This window comes from Dermochelys coriacea, chromosome 20 (assembly GCF_009764565.3).
Source record: "Dermochelys coriacea isolate rDerCor1 chromosome 20, rDerCor1.pri.v4, whole genome shotgun sequence".
Classification (NCBI taxonomy): domain Eukaryota; kingdom Metazoa; phylum Chordata; order Testudines; family Dermochelyidae; genus Dermochelys; species Dermochelys coriacea.
In genome coordinates, this window is record NC_050087.2 from 18,951,979 (window position 1) to 18,972,861 (window position 20,883).

General features: G+C 51.8%; 1 protein-coding gene across 2 annotated transcripts in view; it reads right to left on the bottom strand.

The window, feature by feature from the left end:
- PBX4 (PBX homeobox 4) overlaps positions 1–14,899 on the bottom strand; it is a 49,589-nt gene extending 34,690 nt beyond the window's left edge. The window contains exon 1 of one of the 2 annotated variants that reach the window (XM_038379063.2): positions 14,778–14,899. In XM_038379063.2, coding sequence (XP_038234991.1) covers positions 14,778–14,818 — 41 coding nt within the window. In that variant the 5' untranslated portion in view covers positions 14,819–14,899. Of the gene's footprint in view, positions 1–8,226; positions 8,468–14,777 lie in introns of those variants that run through there. The other variant, XM_043506959.1, reaches the window with a different exon arrangement.
- Between the last annotated feature and the right edge of the window lie 5,984 nt (positions 14,900–20,883).

The following is a 20,883-nucleotide window of genomic DNA, read 5'->3' on the forward strand; positions in this document are numbered from 1 at the left end:
CACCGGCCATTCTCCAACTGCCCCCTTCCCACTGCCCCACCGGCCATTCTCCAACTGCCCCCTCCCGCCTGCCCCCACCGGCCATTCTCCACCTGCCCCCTTCCCACTGCCCCCACCGGCCATTCTCCACCTGCCCCGTTCCCACTGCCCCCACCGGCCATTCTCCAACTGCCCCCTCCCGCCTGCCCCCACCGGCCATTCTCCAACTGCCCCCTCCCGCCTGCCCCCACCGGCCATTCTCCACCTGCCCCCTTCCCACTGCCCCCACCGGCCATTCTCCAACTGCCCCCTCCCGCCTGCCCCCACCGGCCATTCTCCAACTGCCCCCTTCCCACTGCCCCCACCGGCCATTCTCCACCTGCCCCCTTCCCACTGCCCCCACCGGCCATTCTCCAACTGCCCCCTCCCGCCTGCCCCCACCGGCCATTCTCCACCTGCCCCCTCCCGCCTGCCCCCACCGGCCATTCTCCACCTGCCCCCTTCCCACTGCCCCCACCGGCCATTCTCCAACTGCCCCCTCCCGCCTGCCCCCACAACCCCCTTCCGCCTGCCCCCACCGGCCATTCTCCAACTGCCCCCTTCCCACTGCCCCCACCGGCCATTCTCCAACTGCCCCCTCCCGCTGCCCCCACCGGCCATTCTCCACCTGCCCCCTTCCCACTGCCCCCACCGGCCATTCTCCAACTGCCCCCTTCCCACTGCCCCCACCGGCCATTCTCCAACTGCCCCCACCGGCCATTCTCCAACTGCCCCCTCCCGCCTGCCCCCACCGGCCATTCTCCAACTGCCCCCTCCCGCCTGCCCCCACCGGCCATTCTCCAACTGCCCCCTCCCGCCTGCCCCCACCGGCATTCTCCAACTGCCCCCTCCCGCCTGCCCCCACCGGCCATTCTCCAACTGCCCCCTCCCGCCTGCCCCCACCGGCCATTCTCCAACTGCCCCCTCCCGCCTGCCCCCACCGGCCATTCTCCAACTGCCCCCTCCGCCTGCCCCCACCGGCCATTCTCCACCTGCCCCCTTCCCACTGCCCCCACCGGCCATTCTCCAACTGCCCCCTCCCGCTGCCCCCACCGGCCATTCTCCAACTGCCCCCTCCCGCCTGCCCCCACAACCCCCTTCCGCCTGCCCCCACCGGCCATTCTCCAACTGCCCCCTTCCCACTGCCCCCACCGGCCATTCTCCAACTGCCCCCTCCCGCCTGCCCCCACCGGCCATTCTCCAACTGCCCCCTCCCGCCTGCCCCCACCGGCCATTCTCCACCTGCCCCCTCCCGCCTGCCCCCACCGGCCATTCTCCACCTGCCCCCTCCCACCTGCCCCCACCAGCCATTCTCCAACTGCCCCCGCCCGCCTGCCCCCACAACCCCCTTCCGCCTGCCCCCACCGGCCATTCTCCAACTGCCCCCTTCCCACTGCCCCCACCGGCCATTCTCCAACTGCCCCCTCCCGCCTGCCCCCACCGGCCATTCTCCAACTGCCCCCTTCCCACTGCCCCCACCGGCCATTCTCCAACTGCCCCCTTCCCACTGCCCCCACCGGCCATTCTCCAACTGCCCCCTCCCGCCTGCCCCCACCGGCCATTCTCCAACTGCCCCCTTCCCGCCTGCCCCCACCGGCCATTCTCCACCTGCCCCCCCGCCTGCCCCCACCGGCCATTCTCCACCTGCCCCCTCCCGCCTGCCCCCACCGGCCATTCTCCAACTGCCCCCTCCCGCCTGCCCCCACAACCCCCTTCCGCCTGCCCCCACCGGCCATTCTCCAACTGCCCCCTTCCCACCCCCCCCACCGGCCATTCTCCAACTGCCCCCTTCCCACTGCCCCCACCGGCCATTCTCCAACTGCCCCCACCGGCCATTCTCCAACTGCCCCCTCCCGCCTGCCCCCACCGGCCATTCTCCACCTGCCCCCTTCCCACTGCCCCCACCGGCCATTCTCCACCTGCCCCCTTCCCACTGCCCCCACCGGCCATTCTCCAACTGCCCCCTCCCGCCTGCCCCCACCGGCCATTCTCCAACTGCCCCCTCCCGCCTGCCCCCACCGGCCATCTCCACCTGCCCCCTTCCCACTGCCCCCACCGGCCATTCTCCAACTGCCCCCTCCCGCCTGCCCCCACCGGCCATTCTCCAACTGCCCCCTTCCCACTGCCCCCACCGGCCATTCTCCAACTGCCCCCTTCCCACTGCCCCCACCGGCCATTCTCCAACTGCCCCCTTCCCACTGCCCCCACCGGCCATTCTCCAACTGCCCCCTCCCGCCTGCCCCCACCGGCCATTCTCCACCTGCCCCCTTCCCACTGCCCCCACCGGCCATTCTCCACCTGCCCCCTTCCCACTGCCCCCACCGGCCATTCTCCAACTGCCCCCTCCCGCCTGCCCCCACCGGCCATTCTCCAACTGCCCCCTCCCGCCTGCCCCCACCGGCCATTCTCCACCTGCCCCCTTCCCACTGCCCCCACCGGCCATTCTCCAACTGCCCCCTCCGGCCTGCCCCCACCGGCCATTCTCCAACTGCCCCCTTCCCACTGCCCCCACCGGCCATTCTCCACCTGCCCCCTTCCCACTGCCCCCACCGGCCATTCTCCAACTGCCCCCTCCCGCCTGCCCCCACCGGCCATTCTCCACCTGCCCCCTCCCGCCTGCCCCCACCGGCCATTCTCCACCTGCCCCCTTCCCACTGCCCCCACCGGCCATTCTCCAACTGCCCCCTCCCGCCTGCCCCCACAACCCCCTTCCGCCTGCCCCCACCGGCCATTCTCCAACTGCCCCCTTCCCACTGCCCCCACCGGCCATTCTCCAACTGCCCCCTCCCGCCTGCCCCCACCGGCCATTCTCCACCTGCCCCCTTCCCACTGCCCCCACCGGCCATTCTCCAACTGCCCCCTTCCCACTGCCCCCACCGGCCATTCTCCAACTGCCCCCACCGGCCATTCTCCAACTGCCCCCTCCCGCCTGCCCCCACCGGCCATTCTCCAACTGCCCCCTCCCGCCTGCCCCCACCGGCCATTCTCCAACTGCCCCCTCCCGCCTGCCCCCACCGGCCATTCTCCAACTGCCCCCGCCCCCCGGCCCCCCCGGCCATTCTCCAACTGCCCCCTCCCGCCTGCCCCCACCGGCCATTCTCCAACTGCCCCCTCCCGCCTGCCCCCACCGGCCATTCTCCAACTGCCCCCTCCCGCCTGCCCCCACCGGCCATTCTCCACCTGCCCCCTTCCCACTGCCCCCACCGGCCATTCTCCAACTGCCCCCTCCCGCCTGCCCCCACCGGCCATTCTCCAACTGCCCCCTCCCGCCTGCCCCCACAACCCCCTTCCGCCTGCCCCCACCGGCCATTCTCCAACTGCCCCCTTCCCACTGCCCCCACCGGCCATTCTCCAACTGCCCCCTTCCCACTGCCCCCACCGGCCATTCTCCACCTGCCCCCTTCCCACTGCCCCCACCGGCCATTCTCCAACTGCCCCCTTCCGCCTGCCCCCACCGGCCATTCTCCAACTGCCCCCTTCCCACTGCCCCCACCGGCCATTCTCCAACTGCCCCCTTCCCACTGCCCCCACCGGCCATTCTCCAACTGCCCCCTTCCCACTGCCCCCACCGGCCATTCTCCAACTGCCCCCTTCCCACTGCCCCCACCGGCCATTCTCCAACTGCCCCCTCCCGCCTGCCCCCACCGGCCATTCTCCAACTGCCCCCTCCCGCCTGCCCCCACCGGCCATTCTCCAACTGCCCCCTCCCGCCTGCCCCCACCGGCCATTCTCCAACTGCCCCCTCCCGCCTGCCCCCACAACCCCCTTCCGCCTGCCCCCACCGGCCATTCTCCAACTGCCCCCTTCCCACTGCCCCCACCGGCCATTCTCCAACTGCCCCCTCCCGCCTGCCCCCACCGGCCATTCTCCAACTGCCCCCTTCCCACTGCCCCCACCGGCCATTCTCCAACTGCCCCCTTCCCACTGCCCCCACCGGCCATTCTCCAACTGCCCCCTTCCCACTGCCCCCACCGGCCATTCTCCAACTGCCCCCTTCCCACTGCCCCCCCCGGCCATTCTCCAACTGCCCCCACCGGCCATTCTCCAACTGCCCCCTCCCGCCTGCCCCCACCGGCCATTCTCCACCTGCCCCCTTCCCACTGCCCCCACCGGCCATTCTCCACCTGCCCCCTTCCCACTGCCCCCACCGGCCATTCTCCAACTGCCCCCTCCCGCCTGCCCCCACCGGCCATTCTCCAATTGCCCCCTCCCGCCTGCCCCCACCGGCCATTCTCCACCTGCCCCCTTCCCACTGCCCCCACCGGCCATTCTCCACCTGCCCCCTCCCGCCTGCCCCCACCGGCCATTCTCCAACTGCCCCCTCCCGCCTGCCCCCACCGGCCATTCTCCAACTGCCCCCTCCCGCCTGCCCCCACCGGCCATTCTCCAACTGCCCCCTTCCCACTGCCCCCACCGGCCATTCTCCAACTGCCCCCTCCCGCCTGCCCCCACCGGCCATTCTCCAACTGCCCCCTTCCCACTGCCCCCACCGGCCATTCTCCAACTGCCCCCTTCCCACTGCCCCCACCGGCCATTCTCCAACTGCCCCCTTCCCACTGCCCCCACCGGCCATTCTCCAACTGCCCCCACCGGCCATTCTCCACCTGCCCCCTTCCCACTGCCCCCACCGGCCATTCTCCACCTGCCCCCTTCCCACTGCCCCCACCGGCCATTCTCCAACTGCCCCCTCCCGCCTGCCCCCACCGGCCATTCTCCAACTGCCCCCTCCCGCCTGCCCCCACCGGCCATTCTCCAACTGCCCCCTCCCGCCTGCCCCCACCGGCCATTCTCCAACTGCCCCCTCCCGCCTGCCCCCACAACCCCCTTCCCACTGCCCCCACCGGCCATTCTCCAACTGCCCCCTCCTGCCTGCCCCCACAACCCCCTTCCCACTGCCCCCACCGGCCATTCTCCACCTGCCCCCTCCCGCCTGCCCCCACCGGCCATTCTCCACCTGCCCCCTCCCGCCTGCCCCCACCGGCCATTCTCCAACTGCCCCCTCCCGCCTGCCCCCACAACCCCCTTCCCACTGCCCCCAACGGCCATTCTCCATCTGTCACGTCCCGACTGCCTCCAATGTCCCCACACACACCCCAGCGGCCATTCTCCAACTGCCTCCAACGACCCCTCACAGCCCCCTCGTGACTGCCCCCAATGGCCATTCTCCAACTGCCACCTCCAAACTGCCCCTCACAGCCCCTCCCGCCTCCCCTAATGGCCATTCTCCCAACTGCCACCTCCTCACTGCCCCCTTCAAACTATCCCCCACTATCATCTCCTAACTGCCCGCCCCCAGCCATTTTCCATTTGTCACCTCCCAGCTGCCCACAAACTGCCCCCACCTGTCACCTTCCAACTCCTCCCACTGGCCATTCCCCAACTGCCCCCAATCATAGAATATCAGGGTTGGAAGGCACCTCAATTGGTCATCTAGTCCAACCCCCTGCTCAAAGCAGGACCCAACTAAATCATCCCAGCCAGGGCTTTGTCAAGCCTGACCTTAAAAACTTCTAAGGAAGGAGATTCCACCACCTCCCTAGGTAACGCATTCCAGTGTTTCACCACCCTCCTAGTGCAAAAGTTTTTCCTAATATCCAACCTAAACCTCCCCCACTGCAACTTGAGCCCATTGCTCCTCATTCTGTCATCTGCTACCACTGAGAACAGCCTAGAGCCATTCTCTTTGGAAGCCCCTTTCAGGTAGTTGAAAGCAGCTATCAAATCCCCCTCATTCTTCTCTTCCACAGACTAAACAATCCCAGTTCCCTCAGCCTCTCCTCATAAGTCACATGTTCCAGTCCCCTAATCATTTTTGTTGCCCTACGCTGGATGCTTTCCAATTTTTCCACATCCTTCTTGTAGTGTGGGGCCCAAAACTGGACACAGTACTCCAGATGAGGCCTCACCAATGTCGAATAGAGGGGAATGATCACGTCCCTCGATCTGCTGGCAATACCCCTACTTATACATCCCAAAATGCCATTGGCCTTCTTGGCAACAACGGCACACTGTTGACTCTCATCCAGCTTCTCGTCCACTGTAAACCCTAGGTCCTTTTCTGCAGAACTGCTGCCTAGCCATTCGGTCCCTAGTCTGTAGCAGTGCATGGGATTCTTCCGTCCTAAGTGCAGGACTCTGCACTTGTCCTTGTTGAACCTCATCGGATTTTTTTTGGCCCAATCCCCTAATTTGTCTAGGGCCCTCTGTATCCTATCCCTACCCTCCAGCATATCTACCTCTCCTCCCAGTTTAGTGTCATCTGCAAACTTGCTGGGGATGCAATCCACACCATCCTCCAGATCATTAATGAAGATATTGAACAAAACTGACCCGAGGACCGACCCTTGGGGCACTCCACTTGATACCGGCTGCCAACTAGACATGGAGCCATTGATCACTACCTGTTGAGCCCAACAATCTAGCCAGCTTTCTATCCATTTTATCATCCATTCATCCAGCCCATACTTCTTTAACTTGCTGGCAAGAATACTGTGGGAGAACGTGTCAAAAGCTTTGCTAAAGTCAAGGAACAACACATCCACTGCTTTCCCCTCATCCACAGAGCCAGTTATCTCATCATAGAAGGCAATTAGATAGTCAGGCATGACTTGCCCTTGGTGAATCCATGCTGACTGTTCCTGATCACTTTCCTCTCCTCTAAGTGCTTCAGAATTGATTCCTTGAGGACCTGCTCCATGATTTTTCCAGGGATGAGGTGAGGCTGACTGGCCTGTAGTTCCCAGGATCCTCCTTCTTCCCTTTTTTAAAGATGGGCACTACATTAGCCTTTTTCCAGTCATCCAGGACTTCCCCCGATCGCCATGAGTTTTCAAAGATAATGGCCAACGGCTCTGCAATCACATCTGTCAACTCCTTTAGCACTCTCAGATGCAGCGCATCTGGCCCCATGGACATGTGCTCATCCAGCTTTTCTAAATAGTCCCAAACCACTTCTTTCTTCACAGAGGGCTGGTCACCTCCTCCCCATGCTGTGCTGCCCAGTGCAGAAGTCTGGGAGCTGACCTTGTTCGTGAAGACACAGGCAAAAAAGCATTGAGTACATTAGCTTTTTCCACATCTTCTGTCACTAGGTTGCCTCCCTCATTCAGTAAGGGGCCCACACTTTCCTTGACTTTCTTCTTGTTGCTAACATACCTAAAGAAACCCTTCTTGTTACTCTTAAGATCTCTTGCTAGCTGCAACTCCAGCTGTGATTTGACCTTTCTGATTTCACTCCTGCATGTCCATATAATATTTTTGTACTCTTCCCTGGTCATTTGTCCAATCTTCCACTTCTTGTAAGCTTCTTTTTTGTGTTTAAGATCAGCAGGGATTTCACTGTTAAGCCAAGCTGGTCGCCTGCCATATTTACTATTCTTTCTATACATTGGGATGGTTTGTCCTTGTAACCTCAATAAGGATTCTTTAAAATACAGCCAGCTCTCCTGGACTCCTTTCCCCCTCATGTTATTCTCCCAGGGGATCCTGCCCATCAGTTCCCTGAGGGAGTCAAAGTCTGCTTTTCTGAAGTCCAGGGTCCATATTCTGCTGCTCTCCTTTCTTCCCTGTGTCAGGATCCTGAACTCGACCATCTCATGGTCACTGCCTCCCAGGTTCCCATGCACTTTTGCTTTCCCTACTAATTCTTCCCCATTTGTGAGCAGCAGGTCAAGAAGAGCTCTTCCCCTAGTTGGTTCTTCCAGCATTTGCGCCAGGAAATTGTCCCCTACACTTTCTAAAAAAATCAAATGCCTCTAACTGTCACCTCCCAAGTAACTGCCCCAGTTCCAACTGCCAATGGCCAGGCTCACCGATCACTTCCCAGCTGCTCCATTTTAAACTGCCCCCAACCAACCATGCCCAATTGTTCTACTGCAAACTGCTCACCTGCCATGCCCAACTGCCACCATTCAAACTTCCCTAAGTGCCACAGAACCTCCTGGTACTACATTCCATTCCCTCTCCTGGGAAAGAGGCATCACCCTTCCACACCCTGGTCACACTCCAAATAGCCCCAGAGGGTGTCACTCCATGTCCCTCTGGTTCTCTCCATGGAAATTCAACCATGTCAGCACAACCAGACTGGACTACCAGCAAGCCAGCGTTTGCCTGCTATAGGGGCCCAGGATCATCCCAGTCCCTGCCGCCACTCTCAACTGCTCCAGTGCAAATTGCCCTTCCCATTGCCATTATCTTTTGGCAATGTACCTGAGCACCAATGGATTAATCCATAAGGTGCTGAGCATCCTTGATTCTCATTAACTTCACTCAGATGAGGCCACTCTGGACCTTGCAAGAGCAGGCTCGGTGACAGAGTAATGCTGGTGCTGTGGTTAACCATTCTTATATCTGTATTCAAATTCATATGTGCTGGCCAGCAGGTGTGAGCTCCTTCCAGGAAGAGAGCAGGTTCTCCAGCTAGAAATGTTCTGATCTGACTAATTGCTCTAGAAAGACAATGAAAACATGTGAATCAAAAGTAATATGAGAGGCATAAAATTCTACTCTGCTAAATGAACCACTATCATTCTCAGACAATTGGTGTAAAGCAGAATTCTGTACTGATTGAAAGCTTAATCATAGAATATCAGGGTTGGAAGGCACCTCATGAGGCCATCTAGTCCAACCCCCTACTCAAAACAGGATCAATCCCCAATTTTCATCCCAGATCCCTAAATGGCCCCCTTAAGGATTGAACTCACAACCCTGGGTTTAGCAGGCCAATGCTCAAACCACTGAGCTATCCTCCCCCCAAATAAGTCCAACTCTCCTCTCATTTACCCTGATGTAAAACAGGACTAATTCCATTAAAGAAAATTGAGTTTAATTAGTATAAAACCCATGTACATGAGATGCAGGCTATATATTTCTACTTCATTAATTAAAATCACTACTAGCTGCCCAGCTGCAATGATTCATTCTCTCCAACAACTCATGGAAACAGTCTTCACTTGAACTGATTTACTCTACCCAGCTGGAGCTCATCAAAGCAGCTAAACTGGGAGTCCTCTGAAACATTAACAATGCTGATCCATCTCATAGGCATGGCTGGAAAGAGGCTTCATCATCAAATGCCATTGTAGAGTCCCACCCAAGGGAGGAAAAAAAAAACAATGCACCAATTTAATTATAAAAGTAATAACTAACAACATTTAGCTCTGATATAGCTCTTTTTATCTATAGAGCTCATTAGAGGTGCTTTCTTTAAGCCAAAGTACAGAAGCTAAGGTTATTGCTATGGGTGGCTACCAAAACAGATATGTTCCTGGGTTACTCTGGTGGCAGCTCAGTCCAAAACAATAGGATACTTTATTCAATCTGCACACGGTGAGAAGAGTGCGACTTTTCTCTCAGGCGGATCTTGCCACAGTTACCAATGCTTTTGTCACTTTGAAAATATGATCTAATGCATTGCACATGGAAGTACATAAATTACTAGGCAGCGGGTTTAAAACAAAAGGAAGTATTTTTTCCACACAATGTACAGTCAATTTGTGGAACTCCTTGCCAGTGGATATTGTGAAGGCTAAGACAGGGTTCAAAAAAGAACTAGAAAAGTTAATGGATAGGTCCATCAATGACTATTAGCCAGGATGGGCAGGGATGGTGTCCCTAGCCTCCGTCCGCCAGAAGCTGGGAATGGGTGACAGGGATTGGATCACTTGATGATTACCTGTTCTGTTCATTCCCTCTGGAGCACCTAGCATTGACCACTGTCAGAAGACAGTATACTGGGCTAGGTGGACCTTTGGTCTGACCCAGTATGGCCTATCTTATCTTGTAAGTACATGATCTACACCTTAGACATATTGGAAATCAGAGCTAATGCAGATTGCTGCTTTTTAAGTTGTGCATCTTGCAGAGAGAACCTCACACACATGCTCTGTAATCTAACCGGGAGGTGAAATTCACCTCTGTGCAGAAAGCCAATTCAAGGACTATGCATCACAATGCATAGACATCTTGATAAATACTTTGCAGATGTTTTAAAATTTCTAAAATGGACAATTTAGAAACACCTAAAGCTAAGGACAGGTGCAAAATGTTTTCAAAATAACAGAACAATCCAGATTTAAAGCATATGCCATGTATTTAGAACTCGTTGAAGTTGAATCCCAAGCACGAATGTCATTCATCTTCTCTGTATCCAACTCAACATTTGTCTCCTCACTTCTCACTGAATGACAGTTTCATGCTGCAATGTAGTCATTTCATGGCGATTCCAAAGTTTAAAATAACATCTGTTTTACACGTTAAAACATGTATTCAGGTTCCAAAGCAGGGACCTAATGGTCACGGTCCTGGTCTATCGTACGAGACTTCTAGACAATGATCATATTCAAGATGACAGTGAATATGCTGAGAAATGATATGGGGCTTCCCCTCTAGGGATTTTCTGTACAGAGTAAGTGCTGCATATGGGCAACTGTTCAGCTAATGGAATTGTGCTGTGTCAACATGAAATTGCATTTTCCCTTTCTGTAGCAAACTCACAAGAGCCTATGAGCAAAAACTTTATTAGAAATGACAAGCCCGGTAACTTGTAGGACCTTCCTGTCATCCTGCTGAAAGACCTGAGCTCAGCCCTGCCTGCTTGTTTGTAGCTTTAGCAGTTCAACAACAGTGACATTGTTTTAGTCTTGCACAAGCCTCCTAGTCCAGGATTTTTTATTGTCAAAGGGAAGTCTTGTTAACCAGGATGAAAATGGATTTTGTGCAAGAAGTGCCTTGTTGCCATTTATTTTTACGAGTGACTTCAGCTATTGATACTACATGAGACTAAACCTCTTTCACAAGGTGTAGCTGAAGAAAGCCAAAATAATTTGTGATACCTCTTGTATCCACCTTTGACACCATTTAGTAATCAGAAAAGCAATTTTGGTTCTATTGACATCAAATTTTTCCACTGATTTCAGTGGAAGCAGGACAGGAACCCCAGTTCCATTTAGCAATGTTTTGGGGTGAATTACTTGATTTATAGACAGGGTGGGTGAGATATTACCTCACCCACTTTCTTTCTCTATTATCTTGGGACCAACACAGCTACAACAACACTGCATACATTACTTGATTTATGCAAGTTTATGATGATGGTTGGGGGCGAGAATGTCTTTTAGTGAGACTTTCAATATGCTGTCCCCTCTCTATGAGCTTGAACCCTTAATTCCTAAGGGTTCATAAACTGGCATGTTCTATACATGGTTAGAGAGGAATCTGGAATTAAGGGGTTAAAAAATCTTTGAGCACTTTTATGAATTTCTTAATGTCCCTATTCACAATTTCTCTTCCTATATGATTATTGTTGGGTCCCAGGTAGCTGGGTGGCAGTAAAAAAGTGATTCTGGTACGTATCATTTTGGAAAGCCCTTTTCAATGAAAGATCCTGCAGAAATGCGATCTATTCTCATTCATTATTGATTCATTTACATTTCACTCTCTATATGTGGAAAAGCTTCTTTCTTATCTTATGGTTTCCAGGACTGTTCCAAGCAGTTACATGTATGTGGGAAATGAGTGCAGAGATTATGGGTTTATTTTCCAATGTACCATTTGTACTCCTTGATCCTCTCTGCTCCACCAGTAATCATTGCTGTATGATCAACTCCATCCCAGCACAGTTCCCCATACCACCACCATTTTTTCATTTCCCTCTTAAAATTCTATTCTTATTTTTTCAGGCCACCCTTTAAAAACCGGCTTTTTAAAAATTGCTAGGAACCCATTGTTCAGAAGGTGGGAAGCAGGGGGAATTCTCCAGTCTTCTCAATGGGATTGCCAGGGCACTTTTGAAAATTTGGCCAATTATATCTTTCTCCTTGGCTGCAAGATTAGGGCAGAAGCCATGTATTTTATACACAAAACATTGTGCATTTTTGGAATTAACCAAATAAGAATAAATAATATGCCCTCATTAAACTGCTTTTCTGTGGATTTTGAAGGATGGTCAAAGTGTATTTATTTCATCACCTGTTAAATGATGAATGCACTTGTCTCTCTGGGGGTCTGGATTCATGAGTTGCATTCTTGCAAACTTGACTTAATTAAGAATCATGAGCACTTCGAACCCCATCCCATAGTAGATGCCACAATACTTCTCTTTGAAGAAAACACTGCACTGCACTGCCTTCCCCTAGGAAGAGATTCCCTATAAATTTAGCTGGATGAAATTAAGAGTAATCTGGTGCATTAATTTGTTATGAAAAACCTTGACACCTGGGTGCAAGTTTCCCCGACCAAGGAGGACATATGTAAACAAGACACTTTCTCTGGGGCAGGCACTCAAGCTTAATAGGCTTATGGGAATTACGGCCCCTTTCATTGCGGGCTTCCATTTTGCCACCCGAGTTGCTCCCTCTTCAATGTCTGTATTCATATGTAGGATGCTACTTGGTCCCAATCCTACAGAGCTTACATGTCCTTTGTACAGTGATGTTTTTAATGAAGAAATAACATCCTTACATCTTACCTATATATTTATCATCATATGACAGGCATGATCACCTAAGGAAGAAGGTAAGGAATCACAACTGACCAAGTTTTGTTATAGAAAGGAAGGTGGTTAGGGCTCCAGGCTGCATACCTGATGCAGAAAAGAAAGCCTTCCACCTATAGAAACTGGAGGAAAACTCTCATCCCATCCCAAATATAGCACTGGCTCTTTCGTTAGCCAGAGAGCATCTTATACTCACTAGCATTTACAGAAACTGACACAGCCAGAATCAATATACATTCACAATCAAAATAAGACTAACACTGTAGTTATTGGGGACAATTATTATGTCAAGAAAATAGGCTGAGAGATTGTCTGTAGAAAACTTCAAGGAACTTGCTGGTATTGGCAAACACAAATATACAGCTGAGAGTTCCCAGAACTCTGCTGGCTTCCATGAAATGTTTCCAAGCAGAGCGTTACCTTTCTATTAGTACTGGTGCATTTATTGATTGAACTGACTGAGGCTTTAAATCTGCAGGGAACACAATAACCCCAGTAACACACTCAATCGATCTGATCCTCATATTTACGGTTGTTTTTTTTAATTATCATTTTCTGTGCAGTGGCTGGACCAGAATCTATACTGATGCCTAGAAACAGAAAAGCTTGTTGCTCTCTCCCCTCCTTTACACTGTCCTATTTATGATTGATAGGAAACTTAGGTGATGATCTCTCTACCCCTAATGTTCTCTCTGGATCTGACACTGCATAGTTGATGCCTGCATTTCAAAACAATACTTTCGCTTACCTGACAATTGTCTATCATTACAAGTACTTTATGGGAATTAGAAGGCGGAACGGCAGCACTCTGGCCAAAGTTTTCAAACCAGCATAACTAAATGCAGATTTGAAAAGGAGTACTTGTGGCACCTTAGAGACCAACAAATTTATTAGAGCATAAGCTTTCATGAGCTACAGCTCACTTCATCGGATGCCATGAAGTGAGCTGTAGCTAACGAAAGCTTATGCTCTAATAAATTTGTTGGTCTCTAAGGTGCCACAAGTACTCCTTTTCTTTTTGCGAATACAGACTAACAAGGCTGCTACTCTGAAACCTGTCTAAATGCAGATTTAAGAGTCTAACTTTAAACAACTACAAAGATCTATTTAGGTGTCTGAATATAGATTTACAAACCTCCTTTTAGGTATCCAGGTATGAAAACTTTGGTCTCTGGTCCATCAATTTAATTAGTTTTATCAATAAAACCCCTAAAACTATTTTATGAAGTGTTATAGAAAAAACCCTCCCTCTCAATTACCCCTTGTAGTGCACATTCTGGACTCCTTTCCATAGGACCACCTCTCCCTGACCCCATAGCAGGTTACATCATCCATGGAAGAAGCGAACTGTGTACAGGAAAAAAGGTGATTTTGTTAATAGCCCCACTGTCCAGTTCCCAGACAATGTCTGATTTTGATGTGTAGCGTACTCCAGGTATCATTAAAAGATTGTAACATGTAGGGGAGATGTCAAATGGTATAGATACACTCAGTCCTGCCTCAGTGCAAGAGATGACCTCTTGAGATTCATTCTTTCTGTGATTCTCTCTCCTCTCCCAGCCACAATCTCTATTTCTGCCATATCCTAAGAAAGTAATTTTGTTATCTAAATTTTGGCCAGTTTTGTAAATATTAACTGTTGATTGCACTTGCAAAGTTTTGGGTGCCAAAAGAGAGAGGCCAATAATTAAGTGTGGCCCATAAAGTCCACCTTTGAGGATTTTTATGGCATTGTCACATTAAGAAATACTGCTCTACTTAAGTGTTAAAAATTGTGTTTGAGTTAGGGTACACAATGCTGGCCAGGGCTTTGCAGCCAGCGTAGACCGAGAGAAGCCAGGTTTAGCATTATGGTTGAAGCCTTGTCCCAAAGAGTTTAACCATGACTAGCTGACAACACTGAACATGATCTATCACTGTGTATGCTAACTGCAAATTTGTGATGCCCAAGGTAACAAACACTCCTCTAAAATACACCCTCATGGCATGCAGTAGCTCTGCAGACAACCCAACCTCAATCCCTCCTTGCATCTGCTAGTAGCCTTTCACCACCTAAAAGTATTAAAAACAACAACGCTCTTCTGGTGTCTAATTTACTGAGTTTTTACACACAGCTTCCAATAGCCAGCTAAGCCCAAACCCTTTTCACTTAGCTAAGCAATTCCACTGCTCTGCTTCCAGGGCTTATGTTGGGGTTCTCCATGGTCCCTTTATATTGCCTTCCACTGCATCCTCCTAGACTAGCAACAAAGTCAAGAAACAGTACCCTGAACAAAAATCTTCATAAGAGCATTTCCTCCAAGGCATCTCTTCCAGGGTTCCTCCACAGCTTAGCCACCAGGATACACAAGCAGCCTTTCCTAGCTAGTGTCTCCTGAAATCAGGAACACCTGCAAGCAGAAGCCCTCCCTCTTATCTACTCCAGGGGACTGATTGAGTCACATGACTCAGCTGCCATATGACAGTCTTCATTTTCCCCACCTGGGGAGGTGAGTTAACTGTGTCACAGGTGGGTCTGAGATTCAACTCCCTTTAAAGGGCCAGCCACTTTGAGAGATCCAATATTTTAACTAAACAACGAGGAGTCCTTGTGGCATCTTAGAGACTAACAAATTTATTTGGGCATAAGCTTTTGTGGCCTAAAACCCACCTGAAAGTCCTGGAAAGCTTATGCCCAAATAAATTTGTTAGTCTCTAAGGTGCCACAAGGACTCCTCGTTATTTTTGCTGATATAGATTAACACGGCTACCACTCTGAAACCTGCCAATATTTTAACTAACTCCACTCTCTGTAGCTGTATTCTAACACAATAAAATTCTGTAGTGAGCACAAGGAACAGGAAAAAACCCTAGTGTTTCCTTAAGCGTTTGTAGGGCTGTACAATTGCAGAAATAAGTGTAGTTTTCCCAGTGCTGTTTTTAATGGCAAAAGAAGGTACCTAGATGAATTCTGTCCATTTTGCGCAGAGTAGATTAGATTTTTCCAGTGTCACTGGCACATGAGCATAACTAGAATTTATGGAGTTAAAAATAAGTTACTAAAATGGTTTTCCCTTGCTTACTAGCTCTTGCTTACTTCCATCCCATGAAAGCTTCATGAAAATCTGTCCTGATGAGCTTATTTTAACATTCTAATTTTATACATGATCTTTCCAGAGACAGAAAGTGACCCCTTAAAACACTTCCAGAAACAGACCCTAGGGACTACTTGTTTGGAAAAGCTTTGTGCTAGGAAAGAGGAGGGGGAAGCAAGATTATGAGGGCAGTAATAGAAAAAGGAGAGAGGAAGTAAACAGTGAGTCTCTGACCCCATCTGACAAATAGAGGAAGCAAACTACACAGAGGGTTTATTCCTTGGCCTGGGGTCATTTCCCAGGTACAGGCAATTCCTCATGAGGAGTCACACACCCATTTTCTGGGATCATAGGGGAACATTTTTAAAATGTTGCATTAGAGGAAAATGTGAGATGTTCCATTGTGAACATCTAATATGGTAGAATTCCTGCAGAGTGGGACAAGCCACCTCCTCTTTTCTGTGCCCTTGTACACACTCCAAACAAGCACTCCACAGCTAGATTTACAAGAGGACTTAGGCACTTGACTGCCACTTTAGAACCAGACCCCACTAGGATTCACAAAACCTTCGCTGAGACACCGAAAAATCACTCAGCATCTAGATTTTCCACTAAAAGCTCCCTCCATGCCTGTGGTTCTGCCTCAGACCACAAAAGGCATCCGTATACCTATGCCCCAGAGCGATGTATGAACTGGGGGACAAATAGACATTCCTCTGCCTAACTCACCTGTAGGACTTGATCTGGTAGGCAAGGTCTGAGCTCCTCTACCAGATTGGGCCCCTATAAGTGAGCTTACACAAAATTGCTGGCTGTGTGATGCCAAGCCCCTGAACACATGCTCACGCCACCTCAATGGTAGTGAAGATGCAGTTTCACAAGCACTGGCACCATGGCTAGAAAGGAACCTGCCCACCCGGTGACCTTCGAGCCAGGGCTGGATTAACCTTGTGAGCCTGGTGCCAAACATATTTGTGGGCCCCCATGGGGGCAATGGAGTATGGTGTGGGGAGGTAAGTACCTGGAGTGAGGGGCTGGCCAGGGGCAATGGGGCATGGTATGGAGGGGGTGGCCCCACTCTGCCCAACCCAGTGTGAGAGCACTGTTTACAAACCGGCAGCCGCCAGACACACATTAGTCCACCCAGTCCTATGCTGCCAGCGTGTCCCTTCCCCTCTGGGGCGGGCCCATGCCATGCCATGCCATGCCCCCCCCCACAACATTCCCCAACTCCCTATGCCCAGCCTCCCCCAGACCCATTATGCTGAGCACCCCGCACACCCAGAGCCCCACCACAACTGCCCAGCACCCCAACCCACAGATCTCCCGCACCCTGAACTACCCAGTGTCCTCCTCCACAGCCCCACCACTACAACTACACAGCACTCCACATAGGCCACCCCACTGCCCAGCACGCCCCCAAACTGCCTAGCATGCCGACACACAAACATCCTCCACTGCCTAGCACCCTCCAGAGACCCACTCCCCCATGCCCTGGCCCCCTGCCGCACTCACTAGCCCTCCTAAGCCAGCGCAGAGCTGGGATCCCCCCTCTGAGCACAGTCCTAGGAATAGATTAGCCGAAGCTTGGGAGCACAGAACAGTCCCAACCCCCGGGGCCCCTCCCAGCCCTACTTGCCTGGCGCTGGGAAGGGTCCACTTCTGCAGAGCAGGCCCTGGGGCCCACCCAGGTCCTTTTAAATTGCCTGCCCCCCCGCCGAACAATTGTCCCCTTTCCCCCCCCTCACTGTCGGTGGGCCTGCTTAGCCATGCTGAGTACATAGGCACAGTCTTCAGGCAGGTTTGTGCTCGGTGCAGCTAAGCAGTGCCACTGCTGCTCATGCTACTGCAGCTACACTTCAACCTCTCTGGTCACTCAATTACAGACCTAAAAGTGGCAATTCTTCAACAAAAAAAACTTCAGAAACAGACTCCAATGAGATACTGCTGCACTGGAATTAATTTGCAAACTGGACACCATTAACTTAGGCTTGAATAAAGACTGGGAGTGGATGTGTCATTACACAAAGTAAAACTATTTCCCAACATTTATCCCCCCGACCCCCCAGTTCCTCACACGTTCTTGTGAACTGCTGGAAATGGCCCACCTTGATTATCACTACAAAAGGTTTTTTGTTGTTTTTTTTCCCTCCTCTCTCCTACTGGTAATAGCTCACCTTACTTGATCACTCTCGTTTCAGTGTGTATAGTAACGCCCATTGTTTCATGTTCTCTGTGTATATAAAATCTCCCCACTGTATTTTCCACTACATGCATCTGATGAAGTGAACCCTGCCAAGCCTGACCCTCACCCAGCACCCCTCTAGCCATCCCTACCTGAACCTCATCCCATTAAACCTCAACCCCAGCATCTAGAACCTCTCTGCACACAGACCCAGACCCTCTGGACTTCCACACCTGCAGCCAGACCACCCCCCACTAAGGTCCCTGCACTCAAACTCCCACCCTGATGAGCCTGAGACCCCAGAACCCAGACCCCCCTGTTGAGACCCCCACACCTGGACTCCTCTCTGAGCCCCAACCACTTTCACCTTGACTGGAAGACCCTGCAGAGTCCCATTACCTCTGCAGCTGGAACCCCCACAACGAGCCTTTGTGCATCCAGATCACTCCACACCTAGACTCCCCACTGAGCTGCCTGCACCCAGATTGTCCCACACCTGGATCCCCACACACTGAGTCCTTCCACACTTGGATCCTGCCTGGTTGAGCCTGCCTGCCCCCACACCTGATGCACCTGGAGCAGAGGGGCAGGGCCCCAGGATGTTTCTGGGGCAAGCCCAGGCCTTGTGCTGTGTTAGGGTCAGGTGCAGCCTCACCGAGTCTGTGTCCTGGGGGTGAGGAGGCTGCAGGGTGATCTCCCACCTTCATATAGCCAGTGGCCTGTGCTCCCCACTGCCTTGCTGGAGCCTCTGCATTTATTTATTGACAAATAAAACTTGCAGAATTTTAAAATATTGTGTGCAAAATTTTTAATTTTTAGTGCATAATTTTTAATTTTTTGGCGCAGAATGCCCTCAGGCGTAAATTGGTCATTAGCAGGGCTTGACTGTGAGCTCTCCAGCACTGTAAAACAGACCTTGTCACTTGAGCTAAAGGAGTCATTTCATTAAGTAGTAGCCATAGTAGGTTGTTATCCTCTGTATTCCCCAGCCACTAGGGGAGACGCAGCGCACTTAGACTATGTGTTATTCTAATGCAGAGGTTCCCAAACATTATGCTAATATGACACTTCTTACTAGAGACAATCTCATGGCTACTGCCTATTTCAATCACCCAGCAACCCTTTAGTAATTCCTAATATGCAACTGTGTGTTGAATTGTTCAGACACATATATGAAATGTACATGAGTTTGTGTGTATGTAAAGTGCTCCTTGGGGTTGCAGGGAAAAGAAAGGTAACCACCAAACATAAAAGCTATCTCGCACACAAAATCCAGTACCCCGCTGCCAAAAAACAACTGTATTTCACCCACCAAATGATCTCACCACTCCTACCTGAGCATGTGCGTGGCATACACACAAACACATACAGCACACAATAGAAATTATACATTAATGAAAAATCATTTGCAGTTCATCCCAAAGATGTAGTTTTGTAATGTAACATCAGGACAGTTTTGTACACATTTTACATAAAGCTGCATTACCCTGGACCTAGGTCTGTGCACACTGTTGCTGCTTTTGCATCAGCATCAGTAAGATCAGGCTCCTTTTAGAAAATGAGCTGCTATCCATGAAACATTCAAGCTTCTGTAGTACTAATAGGACAGCCACAAGTGTACAACAGTCACAGCAGACACTTGAACAGCTCCACGTACTCCTTCTAGCAGGGGCGGTGATCACACACCCAACACATTCACTCACACACACAGAGAGAGAGAGAGAGTATGAAAACTCTCTGAGGGTATGTCTACACTACGAAATTAGGTCCAATTTATAGAAGTTGGTTTTGTAGAAAGTGTTTTATACAGTTGATTGTGAGTGTCCCCACACATGCTCTAAGTGCATGCAGTCAGCGGAGTGTGTCCACAGGACCGAGGCAACCGTTGACTTCCGGAGCTTTGCACTGTGGGTAGCTATCTCACAGTTCCTGCAGTCTCCATCACCCATTTGAATTCTGGGTAGAAATCCCAGTGCCTGATGGGGCTAAAACATTGTCACGGGTGGTTCTGGGTACATATCGTCAGGCCCCCATTCCCTCCCTCCCTCCATAAAAGCAAGGGCAGACAATCGTTTTGCGCCTTTTTTCTTGAGTTACCCAAGCATGGAGCCCGCTCAGCTAACCGTCACCATATGTCTTCTGGGTGCTGGCAGACATGGTACTGCATTGCTACACAGCAGCAGTTTATTGCCTTTTGGCAGCAGACAGTGCAGTATAACTGGTAGCCATTGTCGACGTAGTCCTGGGTGCTGTTTTAACCGGGCACTTGGGCAAACATGGGAGTGACTCAGCCAGGTCATTTCCCTTGTTTTGTCTCATGGAGATTGAGTCCTACCAGCAGTGCACTGTCTTTTAATCTGTAGCTAGCAGAAGATGATGGCCAGTAGTCATACTGCACTGTCTTCTGCCAAGCACCCAGGAGATGACAATGGCTAGCAGTTGTACTGCACAGTCTGCTGCCAGCAAGATGTATAAAGATAGATGAAGTGGCTCAAAACAAGAAATAGACCAGATTTGTTTTGTATTCATTTTCTCCTCCCTTCCTCTGTGAAATCAATGGCCTGCTAAACCCTGTTTTGAGTTCTATCCTTGAGGTTTTGAGTTCTATCCTTGAGACGGCCATTCAGTTTCTCACAAAGCCACCCCCTTTGTTGATTTTAATTCCCTGTAAGCCATGTCGTCAGTCGCCCCTCCCTCCATCAGGGCAACAGCAGACAATTGTTCCTCACCTTTTTTCTGTGCAGACGCCATACCACAGCAAGCATGGAGCCCGCTCAGATCACTTTGGCAATTAGGAGCACATTAAACACCAGACGCATTATCCAGCAGTATATGCAGCACCAGAATCTGGCAAAGCGAAACCGGGCGAGTAGGCGACGTCAGCGTGGTTACAAGAGTGATGAGGACATGGACACAGACTTCTCTCAAAGCACGTGCCCTGGCAATGTGGGTAACATGTTGCTAATGGGGCAGGCTCATGCAGTGGAACGCCGATTCTGGGCCCGGGAAACAAGCACAGACTGGTGGGACCACATAGTGTTGCAGGTCTGGGACGATTCCCAGTGGCTGCAAAACTTTCGCATGCGTAAGGGCACTTTCATGGAACTTTGTGA